This window comes from Centroberyx affinis, unplaced genomic scaffold (genome assembly GCF_046629955.1).
Source record: "Centroberyx affinis isolate AG114_WGS23_722 - 3 ecotype Tasmania unplaced genomic scaffold, CSIRO-AGI_Caff_v1 ptg003562l_1, whole genome shotgun sequence".
In the NCBI taxonomy this organism is placed as follows: domain Eukaryota; kingdom Metazoa; phylum Chordata; class Actinopteri; order Beryciformes; family Berycidae; genus Centroberyx; species Centroberyx affinis.
Window position 1 is genome coordinate 79,441 of NW_027281494.1, and position 24,841 is coordinate 104,281.

At 40.9% G+C, this 24,841-nt stretch overlaps 2 protein-coding genes across 2 annotated transcripts; both read left to right on the forward strand.

Moving 5' to 3' along the window:
• The first annotated feature begins 5,027 nt into the window (after window positions 1–5,027).
• Window positions 5,028–9,986, forward strand: LOC139661611 (multiple inositol polyphosphate phosphatase 1-like). The gene is made up of 5 exons (XM_071540116.1): window positions 5,028–5,689; window positions 6,190–6,384; window positions 7,153–7,250; window positions 7,742–7,872; window positions 9,077–9,986. The coding sequence occupies exons 1-5, from the start codon at window positions 5,062–5,064 to the stop codon at window positions 9,459–9,461; spliced, it is 1,437 nt and encodes a 478-aa protein (XP_071396217.1). The 5' UTR covers window positions 5,028–5,061; the 3' UTR covers window positions 9,462–9,986.
• Window positions 9,987–10,853: 867 nt separating this feature from the next.
• On the forward strand, window positions 10,854–22,355 carry LOC139661613 (bifunctional 3'-phosphoadenosine 5'-phosphosulfate synthase 2-like). The gene is made up of 12 exons (XM_071540120.1): window positions 10,854–11,057; window positions 14,096–14,210; window positions 14,436–14,671; window positions 14,963–15,101; window positions 15,643–15,761; window positions 16,626–16,739; window positions 17,556–17,667; window positions 18,241–18,446; window positions 18,769–18,904; window positions 19,600–19,868; window positions 20,429–20,658; window positions 21,444–22,355. The coding sequence occupies exons 1-12, from the start codon at window positions 11,031–11,033 to the stop codon at window positions 21,583–21,585; spliced, it is 1,845 nt and encodes a 614-aa protein (XP_071396221.1). The 5' UTR covers window positions 10,854–11,030; the 3' UTR covers window positions 21,586–22,355.
• The last annotated feature ends 2,486 nt before the right edge of the window (window positions 22,356–24,841 follow it).

A 24,841-nucleotide genomic window follows, 5' to 3' on the forward strand; every position in this document is an offset into this window, starting at 1 on the left:
CTCACTAGTCACTATTTTACTCAGCACAAGTCATTAGTTAAATTCTACTAGTTTTCTGAACTAATCATCACCAATCAGAATAGCCCTACTGTTCTGTCAAACACCTTGGATAAGCTTGTTAATCCTGCGCCCCCAGATGTCCCTGCCTTTTCAAATGCTTGAAAACGTTTTATTTTCTGTAAATAAGATCAATGGTATCAGATTGCAGAATACTTTTTCTCCTCCCACTTATGTTGTAACCCCAGCCTGCCCCAACCCTCTCAGCCGGTATAGCCCAATTTCTCTACATGACCTCACTGAAACTGTCTCACATGAAATCATCATCTAACCCACTTGATATAATTCCCACATGTCTTCTCAAAGAGGCGATAGTTTCTATTGGCCCCAGACTGCTCGGTATAAATAACCCCCTGACCTCCGATTGTGTGAGTATTTCAAGCAACCCAGCATTCAACCCATTCTTAAAACTCCTACCCTCGACCCTACTCTCCAAAAACACTGCTGACCTAATTCCAAGCAGCCCTTCATAATAAAGTGGTTTCCAAATAGCTCCTGGATGTGGTACAACAAAACAACATTTCTGATAAGTTTCAATTGGGCTTCTGCCAGCAACACTCCTTCGAAACAGCACCTCTTAGGGTAACCAATGACATTTTAATGCATGCTGATGCAGGGGGATGCACTATATTAGTTGCTACTTGACCTTAGCACTGCATGTGATACCAGTAATCACCTTCTCCTCCTTGATAGGCTTAATAAGCAGGTTGGCACATCTGGAACACAGTAGGTCTTGAGTGGGTTTTCTTCTTCTTTGTCCAGCAGAGCATGGCAACTTTACCTCCTCACCATCCTTGCTGTCTTGTGGGGTGCAATCCTGGGTCCAAATTTATTCTCCCTTAGGACATAATATCAATTTTGAATGTGTTTCTTATCATTGCTAATTCTGATAAAGACAGAAATTCTCATTTGGCCCTGACCATTTATGAAAAGATATACAATAAAGCATTACAAAAACAAAACATTGGCATGACCTTTGATTCAGCCCTCAACTTTGATAAACAAATAAGCTCAGTTGTGAAAGACAGCTTTTTCAGCTTGGAACCACATCCAAAATTAAAACCTTTCTCTGTGTCCAAGATCTGGAGAAACCACCTGGACTATTTTAACTCCCTTTACTCCTTTACTCTAGTACAGAACGCTGCTGCTCAGCTTTTGACTGCCTCCAGGAAGAGAGACCACATCACGCCTGTACTTGCTTCCCTTCTTTGGCTCCCAGTTTGCTTCAGAACTGACTTTGAGATTCTGTTGCTTGCTTTTAAGGCTTTGAATGGACTGGTTCCTGCTTACATATCCTACCTCCTACGCCCCGACTCAACCCCTAGGCCCCTTGGGTCATCTGATAGAGACCTCTTAGCTGTTTCATGGTCTAGGCCGAAGCTTAAGGGAGATCAGGCGTTTGAGGTTGCAGGCCCTAGACTGTGGAACAGCCTTCCACACTGCATCAGATCTGCCTCCTCCATCGCCACTTTAAAAACCATCTCAAAGCCAATCTTTATTCTTTAGCCTTTCAATTGATAATGAGTACTGATAGCCTTCTAGTCAAACTCAAAATGTTGATAGTTTCAAATAGAGCAACAAGTCATTGTTGAAAAACTATGTGAAGATACTATTTCCTTGAGACGTAATGATATAAACAAATAGCCACACACACGGGCCAGTTGTGTTGCTGTTTTCACCTCTTTTCTAAAGCTTGTTGTCAAAACTCGGACCGACTCAAAGCCCCTCCCGACCCATTCAGTAGCTTTTCTTTTCTTTTTTTTAACTATTGTCTCCTCCCTCGCTGTTCAAAAGCAGCACTCCCAGATTTGGGTTTAGTGTTAAATTTCTCTTTAAATTAGAACATGTTCTATAATACAGTAATTACTGACTTTATAATAGAAAATAGTAATTGGCAGAATAGTGACTAGTGAATAGAAAATGATCACTAGTAGATCATTAGTGTCTAGTAGTCACTAAAGGAGAATGCAAGAGGAAATAAATGATAAAAGGGCCTGCCATATTGTACAATATGAACAATGGGATGTTTTTTCTGCATAAGTAGACATTTTGCTAAAACTGTCCTGAATCTCAGAGCAAAACTGTCCATATCATGCTGCATTTTTGTCTATGTGTTCTGTCATATTGCAACATCCATATCAATTCAATATGATATCCAGCCCTACAGTGTATGTTTTATCATGTTACTTTGATCTCTGAAAGCTGATTTTTTTTTTTAAGTGGTAGGCTACTCCAGTTTGGTTTTTTTGGTTTTATAGTTGCAGCTGCATGTGTAGGCGTTAGGTAGGAGTTAGGGAAGCGTTATCAGCCCAGCCATCACATTTAGTCATCACTGCTGAACTTCAACTTGTTATAGTTGAAATATGAGGGCTCATTCATCAAAATGTGATGACAAATACGCATCAAAATTGTCGGAAGAGCGAAATTCTAAACTTGAAGCAGAAAAAACCTTACAACAAAACGTTCCTTATAGAAATATTAGAGTGATGTTGCTACTACTAAAAACACCATTAATTAGTTCAATAAGGTCACTAAACTGACTAACTGACTATTACAGATGCACTATAAGTCCCTACAGGAATTCCTAGAAGTCCATATATGAACATATAGCAATGTTTTGCTAGGATATGTCACCCAGTAGCCTTCTGTAGCTTTTTTTGATTGAAGTTGAAAATGATAATTGTTAATGCTATATAATCCAAACCGAGTGTGACGAAAGGCCCCTAAACCATTAACATTAAGCAAGCAGGAGCTTGTAGAGATGTAGATGATCTCCGGGGAGTCGTTGGAGAAGAAGGGATGGACACCAGACGAAAAACTTCATACTTCAGCTGTAGTTTTATTACAGACAGACGTTGTTGTGATATAGGTCAAGGTTTCAGTAGCCAAAAAGAGACTTACAACATAAACTTAGAGACAACGGCTCAGATAAGCGACTTCCCCATACAAAAGTAAACTCTGGCTGTGTCTCAAACGGAAGGCAGCTGCCTGCTGCCTTGCTGTCTAGCGAGGCAGTATCCTTTGGAGGCAGTGATTTTGTATGCAGTTACCTGTAAAGGAGTCTGGACTTCCAAGGCAGCAATGCGTCACGATGTCACGATGTCGCCAAATACCTATGCCAATGCTCAATGCCCATGTGCAGTTTCAGACTGATTGGTCAACCCATTGAGGAGCAAAATGAATGCAGACAGACAGACAAACGGACAGAGTTTTCCATAGTGGAGCGAGGCACTGACTTCATTGAGTAAAGGCATTACCAACCTCCATAGTTCTGGCTCCAGTCTGTAACACTGTGACCGGGCATCATTGCTGAATACAACTGTGACTTTTCATAAGCTGCAGGGCCCAGAGACACTCCGGCTAATTGCGCAGAAGATGAGGTAAATGTAGAGTAGCGTAGCAGCTCCACTTCCATGTTTGAGTTTGACAACAGCATTTACATTGCAGAACCACACAAACAACTGATATGTTAAAACCATAAAAACAACTATAGATCCGATACAGCTTGCCTATATTTTTTCTACAACACTGTCTCTGTCCAGCTGTCTTAAATCCTCTGCATACAATGTTGACTGCAGTGGCACTTACAGTAGACGTGGTTATTATAGAAATGATTGAATGATCATAGAAACGTTATAGATGCGGTTATTATAGAAATTATTTAATGATCATAGAAACGTTATGTTGCAGTTATTATAGAAATGATTGGATGAGGCAGCAGTGTGTCTGTGTACTTCTCTCTGTTCGCGACCACACGTTGCTATTTGTCACTTTGATCATGACTGTTCTCAGAAATACATTTGATTGAAACAAACAAAAAAAATCTGGCGCATTTTCAGCAGCAGTGCCGAGAAACACTGGTTTTGAAAATATTTTTAGCATGGCATGTCATGATCTTACAGTGGCGGCTGGCCACAGTCGAATATATACAGGAGAAACACTGGCCCTGCGTTCAGCCCCGACAAAGCGTAGCAAAACGTTTATTTAAACGGAAACGGTGGTGCGTTGAACACCCTGTTGTGTTACGCAAGCGTTGCAACTACGGCAGCTGAGAAGGCCATTCTTTGCATTCTTTAACTATGTGTTTAATACTACAAAATACGCTCGATGTTACAGTCACTGCCCTTGCTGTCCAGACTAGCAGAGAACATCCCAATGGAGTGAAGGGGTTTGTGGAAACTGTGCTTCCTAATTATAGTGATCCAGCATTTGCCTCATTTGCATTTCAGGATGAAAAGGCAAACATTTCAGGTGAAGGATAATCCACTTCTTACCTTCGAGACTGCGTTAGGATCTATATGAGCTAATTATTTTATTATGAGGCCTATCATTATTGCTGATCACTGTTGTTGTGATATGATATTGTAATATTTACCATTATATATTTAGAGGAGTAGAGTGGAGTAGAAAAGTTTATGAAAGTGTCACTCCACAATGGTACAAACAATAGCAAAAGATACAAACATGTCTTCTAATTAGTTCAATTGTTGCAGACACCAAGCTGCAGCGGACGCATTAGTAAAGGACTTTTGTCGGATCCATTGTGCTGCCTTTTTAATATGGCGGGGTTTATGTACACGTCGCTGCTGATTGGGTAACACCTCTGACACACCCACCAAACGAGAGACAACGTACCTCAAAGCCTGTTGCACACCATTTCACACCGTTTCGAGGAAACATGACGTTCAACCCGGAAACCGTAGCAAAACGGTGCACACCGTATTTAGATTGAACGTGCCCCTGATTTGAAAATATCTGACCTCTAAAAATGAACTAATCATTTTCAATTAGCATTTTTTATTGTTTCTTTTGACTGGTCGATCATTACCTGTTATAATACCATTCACTATAAAACTGTAAAAAAAAAAAAAAAAAAAAGTTTTGGGATATTTTTGATATTTTTGAGGAAATGTGGAAACTCTGGGTAACGGATTGGTTGGACTGCTCATTCCCATTTTGGATGACGTCAGTAGAATCCAAAACACAGCAGCCAGAGGCAGGAAAATGTTTTGTGTTGGTTTGGGTTCGGGTTGGTCGTGGAGGATCATGCTGACCATTCCTTTGAAATTCATTACCGTCCATTTCTTCCTCGGCTGCATTACGTGTTGTTTAATTAACTATGCGAAGCCTGGCGATGATCCAAACATACCAGCGATTGCCAGATATTTCGGCACAAAAGGGAGGTATGAGGAAGTGAACCCGTATCTCATTGAGGACATACTTGCTGTAAACAAATCTATTGTACAGCTCCCATCTGCAGAATGTCGCGAAATTCATGTGACCGCCATAATAAGACACGGCACACGGTACCCGACGACCAAAAACGTGAAGAAGATGCAGCAGATGCACAACCTCGTCCTGCACAAAGCTTCTGGCAAAGAGAGATGGCTGCGTGAAATCCAAAACCACTGGCAGATGTGGTACACGGAAGACATGGACGGCCGCCTGGTCCAGAAAGGTGTGGACGATCACAAGCATTTGGCTGTCAGGCTGTCAAAGCTACTCCCGTCTTTGATTTCAGAGGAGAAGCTCCGAGGCGGACACATCAGCTTCATAACCAGCTCAAAGCACAGGTGTGTCAACAGCACCTTGGCCTTCAAGGCAGGACTGACCGAGCTGTGGACTATTGAAGGTAGGACCTGGGTTGAGATATTCATGAATGAACTCCATCAATTCCTATTCGAGGAAGTTCAATTTTATTTAATGAAACTCTGTGAAAGTCCGTGTTTGTTTTTGTTTTTTCTTATACAACTAATCTGAGATGACACATAGTATTATCAATACTGAATGGTGTTGCATAACATGTAACCGTAATACACAGCCTATTATGATTGAATGTATTTGATTTGTTTTTACTGTCTTTTATTCGACTCATAATGTTTGATTTATAAGCCTCTCTGATTTATACAGCCTCTCTTAGAAGTGGAATTTCATGGAATTTAATGGAATTCAATTCTGTTTACTGTCATTCCAATTCAATTATACAGTTCCTTAGAGCTGGGTGCAATTCCAATTCCAACTCCAAGAATAGAATTGGAATTTACCATGCATTCTCAGTTCAATTCATGAATGATGATGCTATTGTTATGGATTCCCACTTCAAAGATGTATTTGCTATGACCCCCCCTCCAGACAGAGAGTTTGACCATGTGGTAAATGACGCCCTGATGAGGTTCTTCGACCAATGCACCAAGTTTGTGGAGGATGTTAGCAACAACCCGTCAGCCATGGCAGAATTTGACAAGTTCAAGTCGGGACCAGAGATGAAGAGGGTCCAGGAGAAGATCGCAGACCGTCTTCGAGTCCAGTATAGTCTCATCACCGATGGTCATGTCTGTTGAAAGACTAACTAATCCAAAATTTAGGCCATTGAATATGCTGTGTGCATGTTGTTCTGATAGCCTTCTTCATAACTCCTTAATTGATAAGTCTCTGTAATCAAGACTCAAAATTAGTCCCAGGTCTGTTTCTGGTTGATCCCCCTAAATGACAAGAGCAATGCCTGATTCCTGAGTATGTTTAGCCTACATTACCTTTTGTTTCCAAGCAGACTAAATTTAATCTGTCACTGCCTGAAACAGACTGAGAACCAAAAGATATTCATTAGATATATTACATATTACACAAACTCCAATGCATGTAACTGTATTTTAAAGGCAAACATATATCCACTCAATTGCCTACTAATCTCTGCAGGAGGTTAGTGTGCAGAGAATCTCAATGGTCATAAATCACAGTGAATATTTGTACACTAGGTGGGGCTGTTTCCTCATTTGAAAGTAAAGCATGACTGTTCGTAGCAGGTAAGTACTAAACTGTAGCCAAGGTTGAGGTTAATTTGGAAATTCTTGAGGTAGTAGAATAGGTCTCAAAGAGTTGCAGTAATTGAATTTGCCAAGCATACCACAGTGTCTTGGTTTTAAGAAGAAGACAAACCAATGACAGTTTGAGTGTTTACTACAGTTAGATGCAAGAGAAAGATGGAATATGTAAGGAAGTAAATTCACTAGGCGCAGTTGTGTGGGTTTAAATGGCTGCATGGCTTGTGTGATTATATTACTTTAACCATTTTTTTTTGTAAACTTTCTTCTGCAGATATGGCTGAAGCTGCATTTTACTTGTGTGCTTATGAGTTTGCCATCAAGACTGTGAACACACCCTGGTGTCAGCTTTTTGATGAGGTTGATGCACAGGTATTTCATCTTGACTCAACTGCCAATTAATGTCAGTTTGTTGAAGGAGTGGCATCAAATGTTACTGGTAATTAGGCTTTGAAAGCATGGCGAGACTTCTAAAGTCACGAGGTTGGACATATTTGGTTTTGGTTAATAACTGCTTGTTCGTAAGAGGGGATATACATACAGAACTTGAATTGCTTCTTCCTAGAGCAATATTCAGTCCACCTGGCCCACTGAAAACAAAAATCACAATGCATTTCACTCTCTATCTTGCCACAGAACTCACTCATTGAAGAACTGCATTAGTCATGTTACAAAGAGTGTTTTGTATCTTGTGTTACAAGCTGACCTAACACTCAGGTAGCCTGAAATTTTACCTCGCATAATGAAAGACTGACAGATTGCTATCTTGGTGGTGCCTTTTTTTAGTCCTCACACAAAGGCCACCCTGCATACAGACTACGTATTATTTACTTCTAACAGTGTATTCTCTGGTGCACCAACAGGTTATGGAGTATGCAAATGACCTGAAGCAATTCTGGAAAAGAGGCTACGGTCATGACATCAATAGCAAGTCAAGCTGCGTTCTCTTCCATGATGTTTTTAGTCGACTGGACAAGGCAGCCCAAGAGAGCAAGTGAGTTAACCTTAAACACAAAAATGCAGGGTGTACCTGTTAAAGGTAGCAATGTAGATGCTCATAAACCATTTATTACCAGTGTGCCCTGAAATAATAAGTGTTCAATAGTATTTCTGTGCATTTCTGTGTGTGGGTGTGTGGCTGTGGCTGTGGGTGTCTGTCTGTGTGTTCTTCAGTGGCACTATACGCACACACCATTTCATATTTCTCTAGCAAAGACCTCACAAAATAAAAAAAAATTAAAAAAAAACTGCTCAACAACCACATATATGCAAAGTACATGCATGTGCATGTCTCCTGACTGTTTGCTGCTGTGCAACTGACCTGTACTGTTTAATGTATGGAGATTTTTTGGCAGGCTAAAAGCCTTATAATGTGTGGCAAAGTTTAGTTGGAGCCTCGTAGAAAAGTTGTTTCTCCATAAACAATAAACATAAAGAACCCCTGCTGAATGAGGATTATCATCATGAGGATGGCATATCTCTTTTACACATCTGCTTCCATCTATACTATCAGGTTGTTTGATAGAGAAAAGGAAGAAAGCACAATGCTAATGTAGACAAATTTGTTTACTGAAAGATATTAATCTACTGACTTTACCACTGAGTGGCATACATGCACACTCCATGCAAAGAGCAGAGAACATATTTCTATTCTAACCTGTGATTCATTGGCATTCCTACAGAACAGCGCATTGGAAATCCTGATTTTTAAATCATAGTGACTCATTCCTTCATGTACTAAGGCAGAAGTGTGGTCAGCACTCACAAAATTGAAAACCTTCAATGGGATAAATTAAATAATTACCAATGTTTTTACCACCTTGAACTTGATTGCTTTGCTGCTGCTCTTGGCAAGAGTCAATGATGTTATGTTTGCACCTCCTTCATCATTTTGATAAGCTTTTATTTTTTTTGTTTTTTGTTTTGTGTTTTTTGCTGTCAACATGATCCATGTAAGGAAAAGTATCTTGGTTAAAGATTAGCCTGTGTCCCTTGACTAGCCTTACCAATACAGAGGTTTTAACTGTCTTAAAAGTTATTTAACAACCCAGATATTGCTTGGCACAAGTTACATATCCTGTAGAGCAAAGTGCATTTTTTGTTGTTACAATTATTTACTTTGATGAGGCTCATTCAAGCTTTTCCTGTGTTATACCTGAAGCTAAATTCAATCCTGAACCCCTCATCCTGTCCATCAGGTCCGGCCAGGAGGTTTCTGAAGCTGTGACAGTCCAGGTCGGCCACGCCGAGACGCTCCTGCCACTGCTGACCCTCCTGGGCTTCTTCAAGGACAGCGATCGCCTGACATCCGCCAACTTCGCCACGCAGGCCCAACGGTCCTTCCGCACCAGCCACACCTTACCCTACGCAGCCAACCTCCTCCTGGTGCTGTATGACTGTGGGGAAAGCGGCCTGAGACTGCAGCCTCTGCTCAATGAGAAGCCCCTGGTTTTCCCTGGTATGGCCGACCAGCAGGTCTCCATCCCGCTCTACCAAGACGTCAGAGAGCACTACAAGGAGCTGCTCGAAGGCTGTGACTTTGAGACCGAGTGTCAGCTGTTCACGCATCCTAGTCGAGCTTAGGTGGCAAGGGTGGTTTCCGGAGTGCCTCTTGTATTTGCAAAATGGAGTGAAAATGACACTGTCTGGATTCATCTCTATAAACCTCGAGAATATGACTGGTTCAATGAAGCACTTTCATTGTCAGTATAAGAAAGAGTCCACATACTTTCATCTAGTATAGCTTACTGCAGGCAGTGTTCACTGTTTATGTGCTTTAGTGCTTGAGAAAAGGTTTTAAACCAAAACCAGACATCTATCAGTGGAGATGACCACCATTTGGGCTGAAATAATTGAATTGAATGATTGAGTTGGCCCATAGAGATACAAGCACCAATTACCCCAGCCCAGGGATTTCAGATTCCACTGTACCATTATAGTATTACTGCTGCTCTATTACTTATTGTTGCAGGGTAGCAATTATTGCACAAGGGAAGGTAATATAGAGCAGAATTGGAATAAAAGGATTTATTTTTGCAGTAAACACTTATATGTAATGCTTTGTTATGAAATATTGTGCTTTAATCAATCAGCATTTCATGAAGCATCTCGTTTATATTAAATTTCTTTACTATAACAAAAAGTATTAGTTTTTTTTTTCTTTTTTTCTGACATTTTTCATGCTTGTGTCTGGTTAGGACGAATGGGGAGAAAGAACATCGATAGCCTATTTGATATGATTTGTTATAATTTAATTTTGATAGGTTAATGATTAACTTTCCACTCTGCACGGATATACCTATGACCAAGTGCCCCGATTTCTTAAAAAAAACGTCACATAAGCGCAGCGCTCGTTCCTCAAAAAGCGATGCATGACTCATTTCAAAAGTAATTCCATTAACGTTACTTAATTACTTCCCGGAATATGTAAATAATTTGCGGTCGCGTCTTCGGGACAGTTCAGTTACTTCACCCCCAGTGTGAATGCTCAAGGGAACAGCCTTACTGGCCAATGTTTCATGCTATCCTTTGGCTGAATAGCATGACAGTAAGTGGGAATAGTGCAGAAAGTAAAGTTTTTCTGCCATTTTTGCTTCGAGGCTAGCTTAACCGCTAGCCCGCGTCAACGGAGCGTCCGACGAAGGCGAATGTGTTTTTTTTGTGTGGATAATTCATCTTCAATCTGATATGTAGGCTACAGGGCGTGACACCAAAGTAACGACTTAATTTAGGTAACTATTACCAGTGAAATAGCATATCCTTACACCACCCATTAGTTGGGGAAGTAATTACTGTAACACGTTCCCGTCTCAAGAATGCTATGTGAATTGGCTTTAGGGAGAATACAAACCCAGCCACAGATTCAGTCCTCCCGGTTTCGGTGCTCAGCCCCGTGGTGTCGTTATGCCTGAGTATTGGCTGGTATTCAGCAATATGCAGATTTCTGGACGCCGGAGGAGGAGGGATGGAGGCTGGGCCAGCGGAATGCTACGTGTCTTGGAAGTCCCTTTTAAAACCCCTTGTCTTCTTCGATGACTATCGGCAAAGTTTTGAGATAAACTCGAGCAACCGACATATTCCCTACCCAGGCGGCCAGCGGAGCGGTGTTTGCCCAGGTTCAAGAGTCCGTCGGCGGGGTTACACTCGTGCAAAATGTCCGGAGTGAAAAAGCTTCGCACGGTAAGTTGTTTTGGAGATACAGGGAGGCTGAAACGGTAGTGATTTAAGCTGTCACTAGATAAACATCAGATGTCGGCGTCTAAAAGTTGCTGGGGAGAATGTTAGAGCCGCCAACGCCCGAGATATAAACTTTGTCTTTTTTAACTTGGGTTATAACAAAGTATAATTACAAAGTGCTTATGTGTAGAGTGCCCCTATTGAATATCCGTTACATTTTCTCCCAGATGATAGGCTGTCGCTGTTAATTGAAATCGGATGCGATCGGCGAGTGAAGTTTATACAGTTTTTGGAGAACGATGCAGAAGTAGATTTTTTTCCTCTCAAGGTAACCCTGAATTGAGGTATTCACTTTCTTGTGCATATACTGTACCAGGTGTGTTAGGTCTGAACCCTGCTTTGACACTGAATAGGCCGGTTGTTGTAGTAGTGTATCTCAATCAATTTGGTCCATTCATAACGTAGGGTGGCTGGTGAAGGGGGGAGGAAAAGTTAGAGATGGCCCACTGAAACGAAATGTTGAACAGGAATGCTGACTTGCAGGACATGTTAAAGAGACCCTGATGAAAAATAATAATTCTACAAAAAATGTTAGAATGATACTATACAAATATCACTATATGTCCCTATAGGACTATTAAAGTGAGGCCATAGAAGACAAAAATACCATAAAGTATGATAAAGGTCACTAAACACTATTGAGCACCTCAGGCACACAATAAATCCTTATTGGAATAGTAAAGGGACATTAGTGATATTTTTAGGTATAAAGAGATAAAATAAACAAAAAAAATACTAGAAATTGTAAATCCACATTTTCATACACAACCTGGTATGTCCCCCTATTTCAGTACAGCAGCTGTATTCTCATAAAGCAGCTTCTTTAAATGCACCACTCATTCAGGACAGTGTGGCAAGAGACATTTTGTTTAGTTGGACAGATATAGCTGTTGTGATCATCATAACCATGATACAGTATATCCTGCTTTCAGACTACCCAAGCAGACTGCTGCTTTAATACATACTCTTCTAATGTCAGTCGTTTGGGAACCCCAAGTGTTGTGTAATTATTAGCAAAATGCCTGTGACAGCTGTCATTATTGCACATGCACCGTCAGAGGAAGAATTTCATAGTAATTTTCCTTTGTAGTCTTTCTTGTTGCACAGAAAGATGGATGCATGACACTGAGAGCAAGAGGACAAGAGAAAGCAGAGTTGTGGAGGACAAAATGCACAGACAGTCAGTGACTGTAAAAGTAAAAAAATAAAAAAGAAGAAAAAAGAAAGGTAGATAGAGGATTGCCCTAATGAAACATGGGCTTAGATTTATGGAAAGAAAGATTTAAATGTTAGCACACAGGCTCACAAAGTTACAGCACGTTCACATGAGTGTTAAAAGAAAGGAAGGGATGATAAGGAGCAGTGTAGCGGCGGTGGGTGTCCATGACTGTCGGCTAAATGAGAGTGGGTGTCTCCTATGCTTGGATGAACAGTAGGCCTACTGTGTTTGTTTATGGATCACCCCCATATGTTGTTTGTCTGGGTGTGGGCATACACATACTGTACGTGTAAATTGGGGAAGATAAAGCTAATCATTTGAGCGTGAAAAGTTAATATTTGTACTGTCCTTCAAGGTCCTATTGCTAGTTTTACATCAGTCACCAGTCGGTCACCTTGAAATGTTGCATATGACAAAGTAACACCAGGGTACATCCACATACTTTTGAATGTCACACTGTTTTGTTACAAAACTGTATTTTTTTTTACAATGAACATAACTTGAGTGACCTTGGTGTGATTTCTGTAATTGTTTCATAATACTAGTGATGCCCAGATCGTTTAGCCCCAAAAGTCAATAAACCCAGCAAATATGAGTCCCCCCTTCGACTAAGGAGACAACCAGTGGTATATGGTGTTCCTCCCATCCTTGAATAAAACACACCTTTATGTGTGATGGTTGTTGGTTTATACAGTCTTGGCTTTGTGTGTGTGTGTGTGTGAGAGAGAGAGAGAGAGAGAGCGTGAAAAAGAGCTCTGTTTAATACAGACCGTCAGGGGGTGATTGGGCCCTGCGAGGGAAAATAACAGGAGCTAGTATGTGTAACTAAGACCGGGTGGGGTTGTGGAAGGACTGGGAGTCAGACAGTTTATAGGCAGAGGGGATGGTGAAGAGGAGGAGGGGTGTGTAGAAAAAGAAGGCATGGGATAGATGTAGGGGACTTGGCTGGAGAGGGTGAGCGTGTGGGCACTAGCTCTGCCACATCATCGCTGGGCTACAGGCAACACACTGGACACATTGTCCAGTCCTCTCCCTCCCTCCATCCCTCGTTCCCTCCTTCCATGTCTCCCTCCTCTACCCTCCCCTCTAGAAGTCAATGCAGCCCCATTTATCCGCAGGCCCGTCCACATAGTCACCGTTGCACTGACTCCTCAGGGGAGTCAAAGTAAACCTTAGGGGAGTTGTTGAACATTCTTAGAAAAGCTCTTACAGAACTGTATCCTGTAAAACCAGTCATGTCATGTTGAATGGAGTTGTAATGCCTATGCAAAGTGAAGTAGGTTGTTTTCAGTACTGTTTTAAAATGTAGCTATTTTAATGTTTGTGTTAGCATTTAGGATTGTCTATTGGTTGTTAATTTTCAAGACAGCAAACAAAATATTTGTGTTTAAATATATGTTTTAATCATTTACCAAAACTACTTCTGCACATGCTGTAAATTGAGGTACTATAAAAGGCCTGAAGTTAATACTCAACATTTTTTCCAAGTCATCAGAGCAAAAACCAGTCTGCTGAGTTTACAGTTAACTTAACTGGCAGGAACAGACGAAGGGGGCTTGAGGATATGTACAATTCTATAACAAATAAGATCTGAGCCGAATGCATAGAGACTTGACACAAGACAATAGTTAAGTGACACCTGCCAAACTCTGTTTGTCTTTCCTCTACATACACTATCCAATTTCAATGCCTCGAACCACATAGCTTGCTTCACTCTTGTGTACTGCTGACCTGAGTTTGAGCCTGTGTTCATCCATTTCAGGACCTCAACAGATCGACCAATGTAGTGTACCAGGCCCACCATGTCAGCCGGAGCAAGAGAGGGCAGGTGGTGGGCACCAGGGGAGGCTTCAGAGGCTGCACCATCTGGCTCACTGGTAAAACATCTCCACAGTCCCACATGATACCCACCTATGGGTGAGGAGGTGGTACATTCCTCCGCCACTTCCAACTTCAGACTGGAGAAAATAACAAAACCACACACTTGATGTTGTTGTGGGGGTTGACTGATCTAGTTCTTTTGTACTTACTGCCAAAAGGTCTCACTGCCTCATTCAGCCCATCCTCATGCTTATGCATCTCATCTGGTGTTTTACGCCTAGGTTTGTCTGGTGCTGGGAAGACCACTATCAGTTTCGCCCTGGAAGAGTACCTGGTGTCCCATGCCATCCCATGCTACTCACTTGATGGAGACAACATCCGCCAGGGCCTGAACAAGAACCTGGGCTTCTCTGCCACCGACCGCGAGGAGAACATCCGCCGTATTGCTGAGGTGGCCAAACTGTTTGCTGACGCCGGGCTGGTTTGCATCACCAGCTTCATCTCTCCTTTCACCAAGGTCAGAGGACACCAGCAGATACAATCGTGTGTTGGTGCATATCTGTTTGTTTGTACAGCAGCTGATGATGCAGCGTGCATTGGGAGAAAACTGCTGCTGCACATCATCTGATGAAGGTGGATACTAGAGAACTGTTGGTGTAGATGTGCTTAATTATATGGCCTAGTTGTGTGAGGGTTTTATAGAATAATTGTGTATCCAACGTTTAGACATATCGGCAGTCTGGAAAACACTGCAGCACTTTTAACACAGAGTAAACTAAGCAGATACGTATACTGCCTTTCTCTACAGGATCGTGATGAGGCGAGGAGCATCCATGCGAGTGCTGGTCTACCTTTTTTTGAGGTGTTTGTCCACGCCCCTCTTGAAGTGTGTGAGAGCAGGGACGTGAAAGGGCTTTACAAGAAGGCAAGAGCTGGAGAGATCAAAGGTCGGTCTCTGGAAATGTTCAATTCACCTTCTACCAATGTTTTATATGCCCCACCGGCAATAAACTTGCAGATTAAAAAACAAAAATAATAAATTGAATTAATAATTAATAATAAAATTAACTTAAACGTATAGTTCACCTAAAAATGAAAATCTGGTCAAACGAACCTGGTCCTGGTTATTTAGATTTCCAAAAAGGGCAAAGAAATAGCCATAAAAAAAGTGCACTGATGCCAAACGATTTCACTATATGTCCAAAACTCCAGTATTTACCTCATTATCTCCTAGATGTTCCCCACTCACAAAGCACCCATTTGTATTTACCACTTTATTTGGTTGTACAAGCATATCGTACCCAACATATTTCCAACAGCATTTGAAGGCAGCATCTACATGCTACTGAAGTTAATACCCAGCCTTTTCCACAAATACAGTGTGGTTTTCTTAATCTTGTTATTGTGCTCATATCTTATCTAGCAACAATGTTATATCAAAGCTTGTTAGTTTTCAAGGATCTTTCTTTTGTCTCACCCTGTTCTCAGGCTTCACTGGTATTGACTCAGATTATGAGCGCCCTGAGGCGTCGGAGTTGGTCCTGAAGACTGGAGAGCTGACAGTGAACGAATGTATCCAGCAAGTGTTGGAGCTGCTCAGGGAGCAGGTGGGCATGACACACTTGTCACATATACACCCTCTGAAAGAAGAAACTCAAAAATTTGTCAAGGCACTTACACTTGTAGATAAAACAGCCATATATTGAGGTGAATTACCTATGCACTGCCGCCCACAAAGGCCTCCATCAGGATGTCAGTTTGCACTTCCACACATTTATATCACAAACTATTTACATTTTAAACAACAATTAAAAGTCTTCCTTCAAGCGGTGATGAAAACTATTCCTGGGAACAAGCAAAAATGCGTACTTTGACACATACAAGTATCCATTATGTGGCGTGACCAAGGGGCCATTGTGTAAGTGATACTTGGATAAAGATATTAATTCAAATATCTAAACGTCCTTGGTCTATGCCCATCAGTTTCTAGGAAAGGTGAATAACTTATCTCCTTGTTCAAGCCTGATTAAACAGTAGCTTTTAAAGCAAATGTCTAACATGGCACATAGCACATAGCACTTACTCTCGTTGTTCTCTCCTATCTAGATACTTGCTTGTGTCGTATGCAAATCTCATGTGTAAGTCGCTTTGGATAAAAGCGTCTGCCAAATGTGAAATTGTAATTGTAATTGTAACATGTTCCTCTTTGAAGGACATTTATTTTTAAGCTGTCACCCCATCTAATGGATTCCATGATGTGTTCAATTCCTAGAGTCTGGGTTAGTTGAATTCATGTAACAATTCTTATCTTGTAATATAGCTGAAATGTTCACAAAGGAAAGCAGTCAGAGCAATAATTAAAAAACAAACCCTTACACACACAGACACACACACACACACACTCTACCAATGAATATATTACAGATATTATCCTAGTATGAGATGTATTTCCTTTGTCTGCTTGTATGTAGAATATTGTACCAAGCGAGATCATGGAGGAGGTGAATGAACTCTTTGTTCTGGAGAACAAGCTGAATCTTGCTGTGGCTGACGCAAGCATACTTCCCACCATCAGCATCACCAAGGTAACACACCACTCCAGTATATACAGGCTACTTTCTATCACACACCAAATGGACAGGGGATCAGTACTGGACAAGGCAGAGAGCTGCAGCATGATGAGCTCATAAACATTCCCCACTGGTTGGATCCCATGTCCTAATGAACTGTTCTGACTTCTCTGGGTACTAATAAAAAAAGTATAGGCCCTACCAAGCATCTGATGTTGCAATCCTTTGTGCCACAAATAATTGGCAACTGCTCATTGGGCTTCTGTATGAATGCTCACCTTGAATTATGCCACAAAGGATTGCAATATCACGTCCTGTATATCGGTAAATGCATGCAAGCGTGTCTATCAAATCACTCAGTCAGTTTACTGGAAATTAATAAAGACTTCTCCCAAATGGAAATTGTTACTGTGTGATCTCCACAGATGTCATGACAAGACAAGTCTTAAATCTCTCTCCAAGAAGCACTTAGTGTTTCGTTTCTTTTTGTTCCAGAATTGAGAGCAACAGATTACCCTATTACACACAGTTTGATTAGAAATGTGTTGATTCACATATCTCCTTGAAACTTGTACATAAACAGTACGTTACTAGTATGAATATTACCAGAAGAGTTAGAGGTGTGGCGTTCCTGAAATGAGTAGGGATTTGGCTTTGTGCTCAAGAACACTTTGACGGGGATGCATTTTTGCTGTCAATGGAATTAAACTTGTGGCCTCCTGTTCCTGGGATGCTCTCTTTCAGGTCAGCCTGCTGCCCAGGCAACCTACATTAAATGTTGTAAATGTCTCCTTTAATGCTATTGACTGAAAGTGATTTCTCTTTTCCCAGCTGGACCTACAGTGGGTGCAGGTGTTGGCAGAAGGCTGGGCTAGCCCTCTGAAGGGCTTCATGAGAGAGAGGGAGTTCCTCCAGGTCCTGCACTTTGGCAACCTGCTGGATGGTAAGAGACGACCACACCGGCTCATCAGCTGTCTTCAAACCTGCTGGGATACAGTGTCTCCACCAGCACTCCCTAATTCCCTAATAGTGTTGTCCCTATGTTTGTATAGGTTATGTATTTATGTGTGTTTGTGTGTGTGTGTGTGTGTGTGTGTGTGTGTGTGTGTGTGTGTGTTTGCTCATACAGTATGTGTGTGCAAGTAGTTTTATAAGTTTTTAATACCACCTGTGCATTGTATATTATTGTATATATTTGTTCATATTTTTTTGTTTTCCAAATTGCACAAGTAAAAAATAAATGCAATTAATAAATAAATAAACAAGTAATGCACATGTACAACAGAGCATCAACAACAGTATCATACAACATCATACAACAGCATCAGTCAGATAAGTGTCCCATTCCCTTTTGATCTGGGGACTAAAATGCCTATTAAATCTGATTGTGAACACTTTTCTATTATTCATTGCACAGTTTATTTTGAAATAAACAAAAAGTCTATCAATACGCTTTTTAGAAGTGATGTTTACTTTGGCTGGCCAGTTAAGAACACTGTGTACTCTTGTGTTTCAGGTGGGGCCATCAACATGTCCGTTCCCATCGTCCTGCCTGTTAGTGTTGAGACCAAGAAGGATTTGGATGGCTGTGCGGCCATTGCCCTGGAGTTCCAGGGTTGTCGCGTGGCCATTCTCAGGAACCCCGAGTTCTACGAGCACCGCAAGGAGGAGCGCTGTGCCAGACAGTGGGGCACCACTTGTCCACAACACCCATATATAAAGGTAACAGGCTCTGATCACATATCTTCAAAACCCACAGTTATAATTTTAATGGCAACCTAATGATTGCACTGCAAACAGTAAGAACTTCAGGTACTTACGTCAGTACTAGTTCAAAATTGACACAGTAAATGCAAACATTTACTGTGTCAATTTTGAACTAGTACTGAGCAATTTGTCTGTTGAGGCAAACAAAACATAAATCAATCAGTCTCACCTCAAGGCAAGGATAAACTGAACCTGAATGTAAATACTAATTACAATTACATGCAAATCGTTTTGTCAGATAAGATCATCAGTCTTCCCTGTTGATTACCTTTTGCAGATGGTTATGGAGAGAGGTGATTGGCTGGTAGGTGGTGACCTGGAGGTACTGGAGCGAATCAAATGGAACGATGGGCTGGACCAGTATCGCCTTACCCCACAGGAGCTCAGGCAGAAGTTCAAAGACATGAAAGCAGGTTAGAAAGCGCAATAACATTCAGGGAATAATGTATCCGTACCAGTTGATGAAAGAATACACAGAGATTAAGATAAATGTACTGTATACAGCAATGTGACATTTGTCTTTCAGAAGAAACTTGACAAAGGACCAGATGACAAAAATAGAATGGTAAATTAAAGGCTGTATGGCGGATGTTTGTGATTTACTGTATGTGTTACACATGTAATGGAGACACATTCCCCTGTAAGAATGTTGAGGAATGAATTGTTAAAAAACCTGTTTTTACGCTCCCACCCACTTTGACGTGAATGCTGTGCTCAAGAATGTTTTTTTAGTGTTCATTTATGTATCCACGCCATGTACTAGTTTTTGTTTTTGTTATTCTTTTGCTGCTCTGTGCTCCTATCCTCTGAGTTTTGTTTTTGGTGCAAGCATGTTGTGATGTGCACTTACACAAACTATCCACAGGCAATTTAGTGGTCCAGTTTATGAAACAAAGCCTGCTTGAGTTACATGAATAATGAGCATGTATGCTGTGGTAGATATTCATTTTATACAATGCCTTCCACACATTATGTATTGCAAATTTCATGTATCTCAACATCTCAAATCATGCTGCCACTGTTACTAAAAATACTACTGTTATGTAAAGATCTGCACTTCATGTATGTTTCACCACCGCCTGCATCTCTTGAATATTTTCCCCCTTAGATGCCGTATTTGCGTTCCAGCTGCGTAACCCAGTCCACAACGGCCACGCCCTGTTGATGCAGGACACCAAGCGCCGTCTGCTGGAGCGAGGCTACAAGAATCCCGTCCTCCTGCTGCACCCGCTCGGTGGCTGGACCAAAGACGACGATGTGCCGCTGGACTGGCGGATGAAGCAGCATGCTGCAGTCTTGGACGAGGGCGTCCTGGACCCGGCTAGCACCATTGTTGCCATCTTCCCCTCACCCATGATGTACGCCGGGCCCACAGAGGTGAGGAAGATGCAGTGTTAGCTCACAGGTCTTCCACTTTTTGTTTTGGTTATGATCAGTCTGGTTCTCGACAATGCACATACTAAAGATGGGACGGTATATAGAAATTCAATATACAAATACAAAAACGTAACAATACGTATTGTGGGGGAGAAAAATGTATTGCAATATCAGCTACATTTTATTCTGCTGTAGTAATCATAAATGAGATTGCTTGCCCATCACAATTTCACAAGCTCTCCATTCAAATTATATTATTTACCCTTTGTAATGACATTTTTAAATTGTTGTTTACATTCTAGCAAGCCAATGCTATTGCTAGAAAGATTTGTGGCTCAGAAATACACATGATTCTGCACAGTCATACTTTGTTGTCATTGAACTTTTATTTATTACATCGCATCGTGGTTATATTGAATCGTGAAACCCATATCGCGTATTGAATCGTATCGTGAGATAAGCATATCGTCCCGTCCCCAGAACAAACTGCTCATTAAAGTCCTGACATGTTACGATGCGTGCTTTAATATGTGTCTGCATGTCTTCCAATCTGTCATCAGGTACAGTGGCACTGTAGGGCGAGAATGATCGCTGGAGCTAACTTCTACATTGTTGGCCGCGACCCTGCGGGCATGCCTCACCCGGAGACTAAGCAGGACCTGTATGAGCCCAGCCACGGCAGCAAGGTGCTCACCATGGCCCCGGGCCTCACCTCCGTGGAGATCATCCCCTTCAGGGTAGCTGCCTACAACAAGGCTAAGAAAGCTATGGACTTCTACGACAAGGAGCGGTGAGCAACGAACGATTTGCAGATCCTAATTGTAAAATGCAGCCACCATTTTGACCTAACATGTATTATCATTTAGTGTGCTATTCATAGCTTCACTTTTAGATAACCTGTGTAGCTGTTTCTCTGAATATATCTTTGTCTAATATCCTGCTGTCTACTACTTATTTCATTATTTGATCCTATTGCTTTCAAAGTGGAACCTGCTCTACCGTTGCTCACAAGTTGGATTATTCATTCGGGCTATTATATACAACCGCAACATTTGCATTTTTCCCCTCCATTAGAACGTGTCACCACAAATTATTTCAGACTGAGAAATGAGAATTTTAGCGTTACATTACATAAGCACTATGTTTGAATTGCCATGACTGTTACCATCCCCCTGCACACAGTTGTAAACCTAGATTCTGTAAACAAGATTATAAGAAATCATGAGCATGTGTATCATGAAAATATGAATAATCCATGATCAGTCCATGTATAGTGCTGTTGACATTGCAAACAGAGTATATAACTCCCAAACTTTCTCAGTGCACCTTGTAAAGTTCAAAGATTAATTGTTATAGATCCAATGCACTTATGTACTATCTCTGTGCAGGTGGCACAAATTGTAAATTTTGTAGATATTGTGAAATTTGAAGAAAACACACCACTCCTAATGATCTACCCTGCCCCTTCCTTTCGCTCATTTCTCACATCTTTGCACAAATCACCGCTTCCACTTTTCCTGTTCATCGATTCTAATCTCTCTCCTTCCTGCCCTCGCTCATTCCTCGCCCTCTTAGACATGCTGAGTTTGAGTTCATCTCGGGAACCAAGATGAGGAAGTTGGCACGCAGCGGGGAGAACCCTCCGGACGGTTTCATGGCCCCCAAGGCCTGGAAGGTCCTGACCGAGTACTACAGCTCCCTGCAGAAGGACCAGTAACTGACGCAGCGTTCAGCTCACCAGTCCACAACCGACCGCGAAGTGATCCAGGCAGACAGAGTTCCTCAAGGAGTGTTTTAGATAGTCTCCCCTTTTATCTTATCCTCCAAAAAGTCTGATTTCAAGTGATGAATTTAGAATACTATAATTAATGAGTCAGTCTTATACAGTGGGACCTTTGTATCAATCTCTCAATCAAAATGACTTGTCTTAAGCATTATATTTTCAGTTGCTATCAGATTATGTGATTTATAAATCCATTTTTATGCTTATATGCGTATTAACTTAAACTATATATTTTAATTAATTGAAGGTAAGCTGATGTTTGTTTTAGGGTTAGGTGTACTTAAATACATGCTCTGCAGATTAGATTTTACATTTGATCACTTACAATTATAGCACTACCTATCTAGCTGTTTGTATTACATGAACAGAAGTTACTTTATTCATCATGTGTCATATTATTGTGTTGAAAACACAATTGTGTTGAAAGTGCCTTTCTGTCAAATGGAAACATCATAAAACTGCTATATTTTAAATTTTTGCTGGTGTGAAATGTCTCCCATTCACAGATTTGATTGGTGCTATGAAGATGGCATGTGCATTTATGGGTTAAAGACCTCGGGGTTTTAAGATGGAAAATGGACTGATAAAACAACTTATTTATTACTATGAATCACTGATCACTGCCTAATTACTGGAATAGTGCGCAGGCAAAGAAACTCAGCTGTATGTCCATGAATGTAATGGTTTTAAATAAATATTTTCATCTCTGTGATATCACTCTGATCTCATCTTTCTGCCACTGGTTATGCAACTTAAATTACATTCTTGACTGTCTCGCTTTACAAGGTGCATGCTTATCAAATGAGTATCAAAGGTTGAAGCTGGGTTTGCTCTCGGGAATGGGCAGGTCTCTGCTCTTCTCTGAGTTTTATGGCGGATCGTAAACCAGCTAGTTTGGGCGCATACCACCACCTACTGTACCAGAGTGTGTAGTATCATGAAAACATATAGTTTACATAACAGTTGTATTATAATTTAAATTCTATTTAGTAAACCTGTATCCTGAGGAAAACTAATTAATGCCCCAGTTCACTGCTACAAGGATGTGGAGCCAAAAGTACGATGCTGCCACCTGCTGGCCATAAGTGGTACAGGGAATCATAAAAATCATGTCAGATTCATGAGCAACTTGCAGGCTTTAAAGACACACAGACACCTGGGGGTGCTCTGACAATAGGCAGGCATGATACTGCACTCATTAAGAGGCTGTGAAGTCCGTGATCTGTGGAGACGTCTACCTGTTGTGCAGAGATGAGATAAATTCGAATGGCTTTTATCTGTACTCTGATTAAACTAATTCTCAAGAAATTCTCGGGGCTAGCAGCAGCCACAATCACAGCTGTATTATCCTTCAAAGTGGTCTAATATCTTGTGTGTCTAACTTATCAATTGAGTCACTGAATTTTTATGGAAATAAGATAGACAATCAAAGTACTGTCCAATAAACAGTGCTTTGTTAAAGTTTGTTTACATCACAAAGCATTGGGAAGCCGAGGATTGGTTCAGCTATGCCACATAGATCTTTTATAGCAGATTGATCAAGGAGATCCTGAGAGGCCTTCAAAGTGTCCTCAGGTCAGGAGATGGTTCAGTGAACTTGAAGTAGCCTGATTAATTTTGCCAGTCATTAAGCTGTGAGGGCTTACGTTGCTATGAGATGAGTGTTCTTCCATGAAGAGGACCGGTCTCTCCTCTAAGAAGCGGATTTCTAATTAGCCTTACATGGGATCAGATCTTTTAATCTGCTATGTTCCAGGTAACCCCATTTAAATCTGCTAAACTGCACCCTCAGTACTTTATATAAAATCTCCAACTACATCCAACATGTCATGTCAGTAAGAAATGACCAGAACGGCTGCTGGTGCAAATCCTTTACAGTACGTTTACTGTCCTACAGGTCTGCAGGCCTAATGTTTCTGAGTATTCCCTGGAACTGAAATCTCTGAAAATCTCTCTCTAAAATGTTCCACAACATAGGCATAAATAAGGTTTTTTTTAATGATTTTTTGACCTGATCACCTCTGTCAGATTTTTCCACCTTAAAAAGTGACCTACTTGCAGTTGTCCACTAGTCACATTTCCAATCAAATGTGGCAGTGGAATTAGGGTTGGGGTGCATGGCTGTACATCTTTAAATATGTAGAAGTCAATTAGTTATTACCTTTTTGTCTTGTAAACTGATGTTTGCACAGCTGGTTTGAAGATTTTCACATGTTTTGTGAGTTCATTGGAGGGGGATTTTAAGGCCTCCTTGGTTACACTTGATGCATTAAAAGGCATTGTGCCCTCAGTTATTTTGCATTATGTATACTAATATGGAATACACCCCTATGTTGTATTAGGCGAAACAAAGTGTCCTCTCCATGATTTCAGAGCCCACTGTGCTATATGGCTGGCACAGTCAGTTTAGCTGTAACAGTATTGGCCCTTTCCTTAGGAAAGCCAGTTTCTGAAAGACAGCTGACAGTCATACAGACACTCAGGTAATTTTTTTTTTTTTCTTGTGTGGTGGATATTTTAATTAAAGACCAGTGGTATTTCTATAACCAAATTCCTGATATGGTAAGGCTAGTCTGAAAACCATTTTGGATTACTGTTTTGTGTTGTATAATTTGACTGTTCTTTTTTAAAATGTAGGCTAGTTTTTAATTTTAGTATTCATAATTTGATAATTTTGTATGTCTGTTTTATCTGTCCATAATGCAAAAACATTGCTGATTATGGTTTATTCATGTAATTATGTACATTGGTATAATTTATGATTTATTTGAAGAGATTCCATTAATAAGACATAGCTAATGCATTTCCCATTGCGTGTCTAATAAAAGGCTTATGAATTGATAGGTTACAAGGATATTTCAGCGTGTTTGCTATGGTCTGAAATGACAGTTTAAACCGCGAAAAGTGACATTATGTTGGAAACTTCCCTAATTACAGCCACACGTGATCACTTTGACAGAAGGGAGCGTCGCATGCACCCTGACTGTATCCTTCCGCTGCCAAGCAATAACTCGTTTCTTACAGCTTTTAATGATTACAACATTTGCTTATGTAACCCATTTTCCATTAAATATCTAATATATATAGATGAAACAATATTAGTTTCAACTGCAATTGCTGGTCTTAATTCAACTGTGGAACTATATGGTCAAGGCGGTGGGATATTTGTTCTAAAATCCCAGCCTGCTCT